The sequence below is a fragment of the Podarcis bocagei genome (assembly GCF_964188305.1).
Source record: "Podarcis bocagei genome assembly, chromosome: 6".
NCBI lineage: Eukaryota > Metazoa > Chordata > Lepidosauria > Squamata > Lacertidae > Podarcis > Podarcis bocagei.
The window spans coordinates 91,795,881-91,809,332 of record NC_138130.1 but is presented as its reverse complement, the minus strand read 5'-3'; the positions used below and the strand labels follow the sequence as shown (position 1 = coordinate 91,809,332).

General features: G+C 45.9%; 1 protein-coding gene across 4 annotated transcripts in view; it reads right to left on the bottom strand.

Annotated features, from left to right (window-relative positions):
* The window catches only part of SLC36A4 (solute carrier family 36 member 4), a 104,634-nt gene that overhangs the window by 78,744 nt on the left and 12,438 nt on the right, over nucleotides 1-13,452 (bottom strand). For all 4 annotated transcript variants that reach the window (XM_081197405.1, XM_081197403.1, XM_081197406.1 and 1 more), the window contains exons 2-6: nucleotides 11,488-11,605; nucleotides 10,550-10,640; nucleotides 9,053-9,141; nucleotides 8,595-8,690; nucleotides 6,417-6,501 (exon numbers count right to left, since the gene is read on the bottom strand). In XM_081197405.1, coding sequence (XP_081053531.1) covers nucleotides 6,417-6,501; nucleotides 8,595-8,690; nucleotides 9,053-9,141; nucleotides 10,550-10,640; nucleotides 11,488-11,605 — 479 coding nt within the window. The remainder of the gene's footprint in view (nucleotides 1-6,416; nucleotides 6,502-8,594; nucleotides 8,691-9,052; nucleotides 9,142-10,549; nucleotides 10,641-11,487; nucleotides 11,606-13,452) is intronic.

Genomic DNA, 13,452 nt, shown 5'->3' with positions numbered 1-13,452 from the left:
GCTGCCAGCTTGGATGGCTTTGAAAGAGGATTAGACAAATTCGCAGAGGAAAAGGCTGTCAATCCACGGCTTCCAGCCACAATGGCTAGGTTCCCTCTCCACTGTTAAGAGGCAGCATGCCTCCAAACACCAGGTTTGGGGATCTGCAGGTGTGGAGAGTGCTGTCATGCTCAGGCCCTGCCAATGGGCTTCCCGTGGGCATCTGGCTGGCCACAGTGAGAACATTTTTTCCTATGTGCCCCAAGTGTTTCCACATCGGTAATGAATTTGGGAAAAGTTGGATGGAGGCGATCTTGGTTCCTGGGTAGGAATTACCGTACTTTTCCATATATAAGACTAGGGTGTTGTTGTTTTTACTAAAAATAATGTTAAAAAGGGGGTAGTCTTATACACAGGGGCAATCTCCCCCCCCCCTCCATTTTCTTAATTTTGGGTCCCCCAAAATAGGGGGCGTCGTATGCATGGGGGCATGTTATACACAGAAAAATACGGTAAATAAGGTGACTTCATCTAGACCAGTGTTTCCAAATGTTGGGTCTTCAGCAGCTTTCGGACTACAACTCCCATCATCCCTAGCTAGCTAGACCAGTGGTCAGGGATGATGGGAATTGTAGTCCGAAAACAGCTGGAGACCCAAGGTTGGGAAACACTGATCTAGACATAAGCTGGGAGGAAAGAAGAGGGGAGGGGGGAACTGAATTGATTTTGGAGCAGAACCTATTGGGAAATAAATAGAGGAGGAAATTAAGAGGAAGTGATCTGGGTCTTAGTACCCATCTCCAACTTCTGCAGTGAAGCAGACTGTATGCTGTCAGAGAATAGATTTATAATAATGTAATAATAATAATAATAATAAGAATTTATTATTTGTACCCCGCCCATCTGGCTGGGTCTCCCCAGCCACTCTGGGCAGCTTCCAACAAAGATTAAAAATACATTAAAATGTCCCACATTAAAAACTTCTCTGAACAGGGCTGCCTTTAGGTAGTTGTTTATCTCTTTGACAGCTGATGGGAGGGCATTCCACAGGGCGGGCGCCACTACAGAGAAGGCCCTCTGCCTGGTTCCCTATAGCTTTGCTTCTCGCAGTGAGGGAACCGCCAGAAGGCCCTCGGCAGTGGACCTCAGCGTCCGGGCAGAACGATGGGGGTGGAGACGCTCCTTCAGGTATACTGGTTTATCTCTGGTATGTGTTTCTCTGGCCGTCTACTGAAGGCAAATGAGCATAATGGTCACAAATCCAATACTGGGGTGGGGTGACAAGTGAACAACTTGCTTGGGGGCGATTTGCAGAGGTAGCTGTTTAGTTTGCCTTTGGCGAGAGTTGTTATTTCAAATTTCCACCTATACATACAAATCGGCATTCAGATTTTATGAAAATGAAGTCTTTAGGCCTGTGCCCAAAATACTGTAAGGACCTAGCAACACTCTTGACTGCTTGGGTGGGAACAACTGGTGAAAGGGCCCACTCTGTTCCTTCTTATTCTTTGCAAGTAATCAGCAACTGCTGCCGCTTACCTTCTCAACACAAAAGGAAAATGGGAAGGGAACAGCCGACACTTAAGCCAAGCTGAAGATGCTGTTCAGAAGAACAACACAGACAGTTTTCACCGGTGTTACATGTGGGCGGACGCAACAGCTCTTTTGAACAGCAGGTGTACGAAGCAGCCAGAGCTAAACTGTACCCACAAATTTTAGTGCAGTTGCCACAGCAAGAAACAAAGGAGGCAAAATTGCAGGGCATTTTTATGAAGACAAGGGGCTGCATTCAGGCCTCACCTTCGCCAGCCTCCTAACCATGGTTTGATGATCGGGAACAAGCTCTCCCCTCCTCTTCAAGTTCGCAGCAGGGCTGGGCGATATATCGCCCCAAACTGGTTTGTACGCCATATTGTGAATCGGTTGCATGATTTCTGACCTGGCAATAGACCACGAACCATGATATGTGTGTGTGTGTGTGTGTGGTATGCCAAAATCACAATGCAAGAAAAACTGTGAAGCCAGCCAGTGCCTCTACATAGCTGCATCCTTATTTTAGACATTGTAGTATATTGATATATCACCATGTTTAGCTGGTGATATATTGAAATGTTGAAAACCAGGTATCACCCAGCCCTTGTTCTCCATTTAGTCTAAGTTCCCTCTATTTATACCAGTCCCCTCCTTTTGTGTTGCATTTCAGATTATAAGCTCCTTGGGGCAGGGGCCTATCCTCTACTACTTTACAAAGGTCCATGTCCAATACAGTGGTATCTCAGGTTACATACGCTTCAGGTTACATACGCTTCAGGTTACAGACTCTGCTAACCCAGAAATAGTACCTCGGGTTAAGAACTTTACCTCAGGATGAGAACAGAAATTGTGCACCGGCGACAGCGGGAAGCCCCATTAGCTAAAGGGGTGCTTCAGGTTAAGAATAGTTTCAGGTTAAGAACAGACCTCCAGAATGAATTAAGTTCTTAACCTGAGGTACCACTGTAATTGTTTAATTATTATTCGCTGGTGTTTAGTTTTACTGTTTACTATTAGATTCTGATTGATTGTTTAATGCTGGTTTGTTTGATTTAATTTGCTTACTGTAAAGTTATTGTGACTTTTTGCTATTCCTATTAATGTTGGATGTTTTATTATGTGTTTGTATGTGCTGGAAGCTGCCCAGAGTGGGGACTTCCGGGTTAGCGCGAAAGGCTAATGGCGGATTCCCTCCGAGCTCCGGAGGGAATCGGCTCTGTAGAAGACGGGTCTTGCGCAGCGGTGACGCGGAGACCCTCAGAAACCACAGGCGCTGAAGCCTGTGGACTTGGTGACTCGGCGGGCACCATTTGCGCCCCCCCGACCCGCGAAGAAGCCTTTTTAAAGGCTTCGGAGCGGGGGACGGAGAGTGGCATGGTGCTGAGAGTAGACCGCTTCTTCTACGGAGCGAAGCCGCATGCCATGGCCGGAGAGCACTGACTTCTTCCTTTGAACATTTGGACTTTAAAAGTAACAACCCGTGAGTAGTACGGAAATTGGAACTAAAAATCTTTTTTTCTGAATTTGGCACGATCGGGGGAGGCACTAAAAGGAAGTCCGTCTCCCCTTTCTGTAGACAAATTAAAGCAAGAATTGATAACTAAGGTTGAGAGAACATCCTTCTCTTTATGGGATAAAAGCTATTAATTCCATGACTTGGCAGTATAAGTAACTTTGCTGGAGGATAAGAACTGATTTTAAGAGCTGAAGTGCAACCCCCCGGGACCCGGGAGTGATCCGCGAGAGAGCCTGCTGAGGAGACATAAAGAATTTGACAGCTGTCAAATTAGCTGTCAAAGTTGGAAAAGGGGAAAAAAATTGGTTTCTGCTATCTTTGCTGGTTATTTTTGTTACAATCTGACTTTAAACTGTTGAAAATAAAGAAGAATAGAAACAAATTAACTTGAATGTTGGATTGGAGTTGGAAGGAATATTAAGTTACTAGAATCCCTCTAGAGGGGGTTCTGAGACATTACAATGGCTGCAGGTGGAAAAAATACAGGCTGAGCTGGATAGAATGTTTTTTCTCTTGGGAAAGTTACAAGGTCAGAGTGAAGCTTTGGCTACAAATTCTACAACTTTGAATTTAAAAGTAAACAAACTTGCTGATTGTGTCAAGGACTTGACTCAAGAAACCTATGCAGCTGAACAAGAAGAGATATGTGCTGTTTCAGAGGAGTGGGAAGGAGAAGCTGAAATGCCGCAGACGACAAAGGAGAGCCAGAGGCCTGCTAAGATAGATGCTAAGAAAAACAAGATCTGGATGATGAGAGTTTGGTTTGAATTGGAGAATGAAGAATGGAGGGATCTCCCTATGGGGAGATCTGAAGACCTATGGATTACAAATCAGATCAAGGTGAAAGTTGGAGCTTTTGGGACATTTGGGACATTTGGACTTAAAAGCAACAAGAAACAAGATTTGGGCTCCACTTTTGAACATGGAGGTCTGGTTGGAAGAAACATAGACCCTATTGGGACAGAGCTTCTCCGAGACTTGATGTCTAATATAAAGGACTACCAAAAAAACCGGCAGAGAGGGACTGAGAGAGATTTGAGGGCCTCGGATGTGAGATCTCCAGGCTGATAGTTGATGGACTGATGGACATTTTTTGGGGATCGAAACCGGGAAAGGGGGGGTGAGAGTTTTGGAATCCAAAGGGTGTATAATTATATGCTGTCTTTCTGTTATTTTCTTTTGTAATTAATATAAAAATTGGGAAATTTGTGGAAGGGAATTTGGGTCGACCTTAGAAAAGGGTGTAAAGAATGAGTATTGTTGTTTAAATTGAGGTCTATAAGTTAAAATTGGTTAATTAAGACGAATTAAGTATAATAATAATAAGGTAAAAGCTGGGGACAAGAACTTGCTGAGCTAACTATTGGAATTGGAATACAAGAAGGGGAGGTGTGGGGAAGTCAGGGAAAGATGTTAAGAAAATAAGGATTTGAAACTATACTTGTTATTTGTGTTGTGTTTGTGTTTTTGTGTTTGTTTAAAATTTGCGAAACTTTAATAAAAATGTATATAAAAGAAAAATGGAAGCTGCCCAGAGTGGCCTGGGGCAACCCAGTCAGTTGGGCGGGGTATTAATAAATAATAATAATAATAATAATAATAATAATAATAATAATAATAATAAAAATTGAACTGTATAAAGGAAGAGGAGGAGGAGCAGCCTGGTTACTCAATCAGGCCCAAAGGTTCAGTATCCTGTGGCCAGGAAGGACTTGAGCACAGTATCGATTCCCAGAAACAGGTATTCAGAAGCAACACCCCTTCCATTACTCCCTAGGTTCCTCCTTCTGGTACATCAGAGAAAGCAGAAGGAAGAGAGCAATTCCTCAGACATTACAGGTTCACCATGCATTTGCTTTGCAAACAGAAGAGTCTCTACCAGCACGCAGAAGTTCACTGCAGAGAAAGAAGGCACACATGGTTTCGAATAGAGATACTGTGACACAAGGGATGTGGAACAGCAATTTATATTTTTTTTGCTATGGCTAGTTTACTGTGGTTGACAAGTGCACACTGCAAAAAAAAAAAAAAAAAGTTTTCCCTTTAAGAAAAAGAATTGCATTTAATAGCCATTCTGATAGCTAGCCCTTTGGCTCCCCCTACAGAGTGAATATTCCATAGCAAATCTTCTGACATGAATATGAACTGGCCAATCTTATCCATGCTGACTGGCGGTGGCTCTCCAGAGTCACACACACGAGTCTTTTTCCAGCCCTACTTGAGATACAAAAAGCTGAACTTGGGATGTTTGGCTTGCAAAGAACATCCCCTTTCACTAAGCTATGACTCTTTCCCACTGAGATGTGTTCTGGTCAGCAACCGAACAGCAGACAACATACAACCAACAACAAACTGCACTGGCCTAGGAGCGCTCCAGTTGGAGAACAGCGTTTACCAAAGGTGTCATGGGCTTTGAAGACACTCGAACTCAGGACGCAAGGGAGAAACGTGCTAGGAGGAAGGCATGCTTGGCAAATCCACACCATGATCAACTCCCTCCCGGAAACCTATGTCCCCACTGTGGAAGGACGTGTGGGTCCAGAATTGGCCTCCACAGTCACTTACAGACTCATTGTTAAAACCTTGTTTATGGAAGACAATCTTTCTTGGCTACGAGTGATCGCCAGAGAAGAGAAGAAGAGACAGCCAAACATCCCATGCACACTCACTCTGACTCAATTCAGTGGAACTTGAAACATGAACTGGATTGAACTGGCGGCGACCATTCTCAGGTGGGCCTTTTCAGCAATGGCTCCTTGTTTGTGGAATGTTTTCCTAGCATGCTATACAGTGGTGCCCCGCAAGACGAATGCCTCGCAAGACGGAAAACTCGCTAGACGAAAGAGTTTTCCATTTTGGAGGTGCTTCGCAAAACGAATTTCCTATAGGCTTGCTTCGCAAGACGAAAATGTCTTGCGAGTTCCTGCTGGTTTTTTCCCTCCCCCCCCCTTTTTCTAAGCCGCTAAGCCGCTTATCAACTGATCCGATCAGCAGATAAGCCGCTAAAAGCCGCTAAAAGCCGCTAAAAGCCGCTAAAAGCCGCTAAAAGCCGCTAAAAGCCGCTAATCCTTCAATGGGCTTGCTTCGCAAGACGAAAAAACCACTAGACGAAGAGAATCACAGAACGGATTCTTTTCGTCTTGCGAGGCACCACTGTACCTTCATCAGGAGGAATTTGAAAACATTCCTGTCTACCCAGGGATTGGATGGCTGAAGAATACTTTTCCTAGCCACCCCAAGATCACTGGAGGGAATAACATTTTCAGCTGTAACAGCTTTCAAAATGTGTTTTGTTTTGTTTTCGAAATTCTGCATCCTTTCTTTAACCCTGGGCTCCTTCAGGAAGACAGGTGCAATATCAAATCCACGGATAAATTTATTTGCTTACTTGTTTCAAGTTTTCTGCCAAGAACACGATATAAACGCTGCAAAAGCCCAGCTGCGTAATCACAAGGAAGAAGTCCACAACGTATCTGTAGTGGTGCAATGAGAGAGAGAAGACTCAAGTTAACTAGTGTTTATCTGCGGAGAGGCAAAGATTTGGAGGTCACATTCAATGCACTGAGGAGTCGTATGCAATCAAATGAAGCTTTCCCTGCAAAACAGCAATTTGCTACCTTCCTTCTGGAGTGCCTACACTGACTAGGCAACGTACATAAAATCAAAATATAGTGGTGGGCAAATCTTCCCTTTTTTTCTTTCTCTTTTTAAGGAAGGGAAATGGAAACAGACTAGTTAGTCAGTGCAAGGACAGAGATATGTTTCTCTTAAAACAGGCATGAAATCCAGGTTGACGTCGAGCTTTCCTAAACCTGTTAGTACTCCCTGAACCACAAGGATCAAAATGCTTCATGAAGTCTCCAGGCAGATTTCACACCCGCGCAAGAGAGTCTGTTGACGGGTTGGTGTTGTGCACAGACAGCGGCAGCATTTGGTTTACAGGGCAAATCAGACAGGGACGACTCAGCAGAAGGCCTGGGAGCGAATAGTGGTGCAGCAGTGCTAAAGCAAAGCTATGTAGACCTTGGTGGCTGGAATAGATATCACTGAGTCTTCAAAAGGGAGAGTGGGAAGAATACAAGCATGGTGGGAGCAACAATTGGGTGATGTTTCCAATCTCTGATTCATAATTGGGAACATCTTTATCCATTTTAAGCATGTGAAATTTCAAGCATGAGTGTGATAGGATGTTCAGCTTAGACCAGAAACACACGTAGAGGTAAAGGTAAAGGTAAAGGGACCCCTGACCATTTGGTCCAGTAGTGACTGACTCTGGGGTTGCGGCGCTCATCTTGCTTTATTGGCCAAGGGAGCCAGCATACAGCTTCCGGGTCATGTGGCCAGCATGACTAAGCCACTTCTGGCCAACCAGAGCAGCAAACGGAAACACCGTTTACCTTCCTGCCAGAGCGGTACCTATTTATCTACTTGCACTTTGACGTGCTTTTGAACTGCTTGGTTGGCAGGAGCAGGGACCGAGCAATGGGAGCTCACCCCGTCGCGGGGATTCGAACCGCCGACCTTCTGATCGGCAAGTCCTAGGCTCTATGGTTTAACCCACAGCGCCACCCGTGTCCCTAGAAACACATGTACATTGTTCCAAATTCATTGGAGAAGGTGGGGGAATGGATATATCAGGGATGTCCAACAGATCAGACTGGTCGATCCCCGGGAGGTTGCAGTCGATCGCTGTTGATCACAGGCTCATTTTCCTTTGCTTTTGCCTAAGAGCACCCGGCCTCACTCCCTCTCCCCTGCCTTTTCTACTGATATCTGTAACAGAAGATGGAGTTTTTGCTGTGAGGCAAAATGCTCTCACCTCACAGTGCTGTTTTGGTGAGCGACTAAGCCCTTTCCCCCTTAAAAGCCCCCCCCCAAATAAAACAGAACCCCAACAAAATGGGCATATTCCCCACCACCACCACCAAATACTTATTTTTTATGAAACCAGCAACACAACAACACCTATATGAGCTGCAAAATTCCCTTCCAACACATAAGGGCACCTGCATTACATAACTTTAGCAAACTACGAAACACGTCCGTCTTTACCCTGGCTTTCAACGCCCAAGATACAGTATTTTTTCATGACCCACCCTAGCCTTCTGGTTGTAAAAGGTTTTTATCTGATCGGAACATTATATTTTTGCACTGTTCACCCCGCCTTATGGTGAAAGGTGGGCAAGAAACCGAATAATAGCAACAAATGAATAGCAACGATATAGATTCTGTGTACTGTTATTTATCTACTGCGTTCTTATCCCATGGGATAGCTCAGTTGGTAGAGCATGAGACTCTTAATCCTAGGGTCATGAGTTCGAGTTCCGAGTCAGACAAGAAGATTCCTGCATTGCAGGGGGTTGGACTAGATGACCCTCAGGGGTCCCTTCCAACTCCACAATTCTATGATTCTGTCCTACTTTTCAGGAAAGGACTGCCTCCCAAAGCAACTCATATTGGTATTGAGGGGCTCTACAATCAGACTTACAAACTGAAAAGGCAAAGGCAAGGAGAGTGGAGGGTGATAGAGGAGGAAGATCAGTTTCAAATTCTTGTAGAAGCTTACCTTCCCCAAGAAGCTCGTTTCTGCAATACGTTAAAAGGACCAAATTCCATCGCATAGCTAACTGTGTCGCTATACCCTAAGGTAGTTTTTTTCAATCTGGCATGAACGAGAAAAGAAAATACTGATTATTTCCCAACTACGGTTATTGAACAAGATGCAACTTTGCAGAAATGAGTTTTGCCTTGCTTTAAAAAAAAAAGCGCTCAGCCAGCAAACAAAGTCCAAATTGGCTAACATGCATTTCAAATTAAGCAGGCTAATTGAAGTGGGGCCATCGAGAGCGGATAATGCCAAGAAATGCAGGTAAAGCCAGCCCCAGCCATGTGGCCACTGCGGCACACTCTGAAGTTAAATATAAGCCTCCTTCCAAGAAACCGAGAAATAAACTAAGGAAGGCATCTTGCAAAGGGGAGGGGAGGCAGGTTTTGACTTCCCTTGAGCCGTCGACAAGCGCTTACCTTTGGGCTAGGTAATGGCTGCATCGCACCAAAATGTGCATGCAGTGGATGGATACAATCCCAATGAACAAAAGACTGAATGGCCCAAGCTGTGTGGAAGAGAGAAACAAAGGCACAGTAAGAAGAACCGCTTCCCAGGCCACACCCCTTCCAGCCACGCCCTCTCCCCAGGCCACACCCTCTCCCCAAACCACTGTGAGATTTTGATCAGCTCTGACCCATTTGGAGCTGATATAGCAGAGTGTAGTTCGCAGACAAAAGGATGAGGAGATATTGTGCTACATGCTAAAGTTTATTTACAAGCTCTGCTGAGAGCATACAAACATCCATCCTGCCTCTGTGAGAGCAGAGAAGCAACTCCTCTCGACACAAAGAAAACCAAGAGAACACTGAAAAACTGGAAACCAGTGTACATCAAATCCAGTCTCCCATTCCCGTGGGAACCCAACAGTAACTCTGACTGTGGAATGTAAACAATTGTCTTGTGACAAGCATTTTGCTGCACAGTGAGGGAAATAGAAACCAACAGCCACAACCCTTCTAGCCACGCCCTCTCCCCAGGCCACACCGTCTCCCCAAGCCACCCCCCTTCCAGCCACACACTCTCCCCAGGCCACACACCCCTTCTGGCCACACCCTCTCCCCAGGCCATCACCCCCAGGTCCCATACCTCACTGCCCCTGTTTTGTGCTTTTCACCTAGCTGAAATGTGTCTAATAATGCTTCTTGCTTTTCTGAATGGTGGATAGAGAGGGTGTGTGTGTGTGTGAGAGAGAGAGAGAGAGAGAGAGAGAGAGAGAGAGAGAGAGAGAGAGAGACTAGGCTGCTGTACTAAGGTAAACTTGCATTCATTGCTCTGCCCATTTTTACACATGCTGACCACCATCATGCGGCCCCTGAAAGCTTGCAGAGAAGTGAATGTGGCCCTCGGACTTGAGAATGATTCCCCACCACTGTCCAAAAGGGTTTAACAGGAGGGTGCCTTTGCTTAACCCTGTACACTAACAGTAAACTCAATTCCTCCGGTTGCCGATCCGGACGTTGCCAAAACAGCACCATCCACATATGGTCAGCAGGCTTGGGAGTGGCCCAAAGGTTTGCAGAATAAGTAGTAGTAGTATTTCAGGGGGAAACCCAAGGGGACAAAAAAAAAAAAAGACAACGGCCACCAAACGCAGCTCAATGAAGTCTGAGCATACTCTGTAGTCGTGGAATGCTCCCTGGCTATTGGGAGGGGAACAGAATATGCTGGAAAAGTGCCTCGGACCCTGATCAGAGTGACTCCACATTGCAGTGCTTTGGGCTGCATGACTCCTAATCCGAGTAGACCCAAGGGAACCGTGCATGTTAATTTCAATGGGTGTGTTCCAAGTAGGACTAACATTAGATGCAACCCTTTTTTTGCAGGACCCATTTGGAGACTGCCAACACACAGCTGTCAACAGTAAAATTTAAACTGGACGTTCCCCCCCTCACCGGAACTGATGAGCCACTTACCAGAAGGCCTGCATTTTTCATTGCAAGCGGCAGGCCTAGAAGTCCAGTTCCAATGTTTCCTTTGAGGAGATGAGTGAGCGTCTGTACAAACCTAAAAATGAGAGCGAGACCAACATCTGTAAACTAGGACAATGTAAAACCATAAAGCTCACTGGGTGACCTGGGGCCAGTCACACACCCTCATCCCAACCTACCTCACAGGGTTGTTGTGAAGATTAAATGAGGAGGGAGAGAACTACCTTGAGCTCCTTTGAGAAGAAGGTGGGATATAAATGCAATAAATGTAAAAAGGTAAAGGGTAAAGGGACCCCCGAACATTAGGTCCAGTTGTGGCCGACTCCGGGGTTGTGGCGCTCATCTCGCTTTATTGGCCGAGGGAGCCGGCGTACAGCTTCCGGGTCATGTGGCCAGCAGGACTAAGCTGCTTCTGGTGAACCAGAGCAGCGCACGAAAACGCCGTTTACCTTCCCGCCGGAGCGGTACCTATTTATCTACTTGCACTTTGACGTGCTTTTGAACTGCTAGGTTGGCAGGAGCAGGGACCGGGAAACGGGAGCTCACCCCGTTGCGGGGATTCGAACCGCCGACCTTCTGATCAGTAAGTCCTAGGCTCTGTGGTTTAACCCACAGCGCCACCCGCATTCCAGCAATAAATGCATAGTATTTTATATACAGTGGTACCTCGGGTTACATACGCTTCAGGTTACAGATTCCACTAACCCAGAAATAGTACCTCGGGTTAAGAACTTTGCTTCAGGATGAGAACAGAAATCGTGCTCCAGCAGCGCGGCAGCAGCAGGAGGCCCCATTAGCTAAAGTGGTGCTTCAGGTTAAGAACAGTTTCAGTTTAAGAACGGACCTCCGGAACGAATTAAGTACTTAACCCGAGTTATCACTGTACATATATGTGTTTTTTTAAGTAGAAATACGGTACTTACGAAATGCTGTCCTGGTTATCGAGCTGATACTTCTTCTCTGGCGGTAGCAATTCATTTTCATTCTCGTCTTCACTGTCCGAATTCTGCTCTGCTATTAAAGGCTTCATTACTTCCAGGTCTATTAAAACATGAGGGGAAGAGGGAAGGACCCAATACGTTTCGAGGTCGTCAAGCCGTTCATCCTGCCAGAAATGTTCTTCAGGCAGCGCAGGAAGCAACAATGGCCACCAACTTGGATGGCTTTAAAAAAGGATTATGTACAGGTTTGTGGATTAGGTAAAGGTAAAGAACCCCTGGACAGTTAAGTCCAGTCAAAGGTGACTATGGGGTCGCGGCGCTCATCTCGCTTTCAGGCCCAGGGAGTCAGTGTTTGTCCACAGACCGCTTTCTGGGTCATGTGGCCAGCATGACTAAACCGCTTCTGGTGCATGGAGGACTGTGACGAGTGCCAGAGCACGCGGAAATGCCATTTACCTTCCCGCAGCAGTGGTACCTATTTATCTGCTTGCACTGGCGTGCTTTCGAACTGCTAGGTTGGCAGGAGCTGGAACAGACCAATGGGAGCTCACCCCGTTGCAGGGATTCGAACCACCGACCTTCCGATTGGCAAGCCTAAGAGGCTCAGTGGTTTAGACCACAGCGCCACCTGCATCCCAGTTTGGATTATAAGACTGCCAATGACTACTAGCCACAATGGCTTCAAGGTAGGTGACATTCCCAGGTCTGCCTGGAGATGCCTAGGATTGAACTTAGGAACTTCTGCATGCAAAACAGATGCTCTACCACTGAGTTGCAACTATTCTCATTATGTTAGGCATCTTCTCACGAAGCAGGGGGACACCAGCTGACCTGGAACCAACTATGACATCATTTGGAACCAGGCAAAGCTTTCTGTTTACACTGGCTTATCATCATACAGCTAGTTGCATTTTTTCATGCTATCCATACCTCTGAATTTGATAGGATTATTTTCAACTGGTGCTTTTCGCTATTTGACAAGAAGAAGAAGAAGAAGAAGAAGAAGAAGAAGAAGAAGAAGAAGACGACGAAGAAGAAGAAGAAGAGTTTGTATTTGATATCCCGCCTTTCACTCCCTTTAAGGAGTCGCAAAGCGGCTAACATTCTCCTTTCCCTTCCTCCCCCACAACAAACACTCTGTGAGGTGAGTGGGGCTGAGAGACTTCAAAGAAGTGTGACTGGCCCAAGGTCACCCAGCAGCTGCATGTGGAGGAGCGGGGAAGCGAACCCGGTTCACCAGATTACGAGACTACCGTTCTTAACCACTACACCACACTGGCCATTTCTTTTTATTACGTCTGTTATAAGCCAAGGTCAACTTTTTTTTTCTGATGGGAAGCTTAAATAAAATGAGTGGTGCAGACTCTTGGGTTCCAAATGTTCTTCAACTACAACTTGCGTCAGCCCTGACCACTGGTCCTGCTAGGGATTATGGGACTTGCAGTCCAACAACTCCTGGAGACCCAAGGTTGAGAAAGCCTAGTTTAGAAACAAGTTTCATACCTCATCTGCTCTTTGGATGAACTAGGCCATCGCCCTCATATTACAGGGAAGCCAACGTGGTTCCTTCCAGATTTTGCTGGACTACAAGTCCCATCAACCCTGTCCATGCAGCATGACAGTTGGGAGCTTATGGGAGATACAGACCAGGGCTTCCCAAACTTGGGTCTCCAGCTGTTTTTTGGACTACAACTCCCATTATCCCTGACCACTGGTCCTGCTAGCTAGAGATGATGGGAGTTGTAGTCCAACAACAGCTGGAGTGTTTGGGGAACACTGATGTAAACCAACATCTGGAGAACACCATGTTGCCTAACCTTGCCATATTAAATTTCACTGTGCAGGTTACATTAGCAACCGTATTTTTCGCTCTATAAGACACACATTTTCCCCTCCAAAAATTAAGGCGAAATGTGTGTGCGTCTTATGGAGCGAATGCAGGCTCCT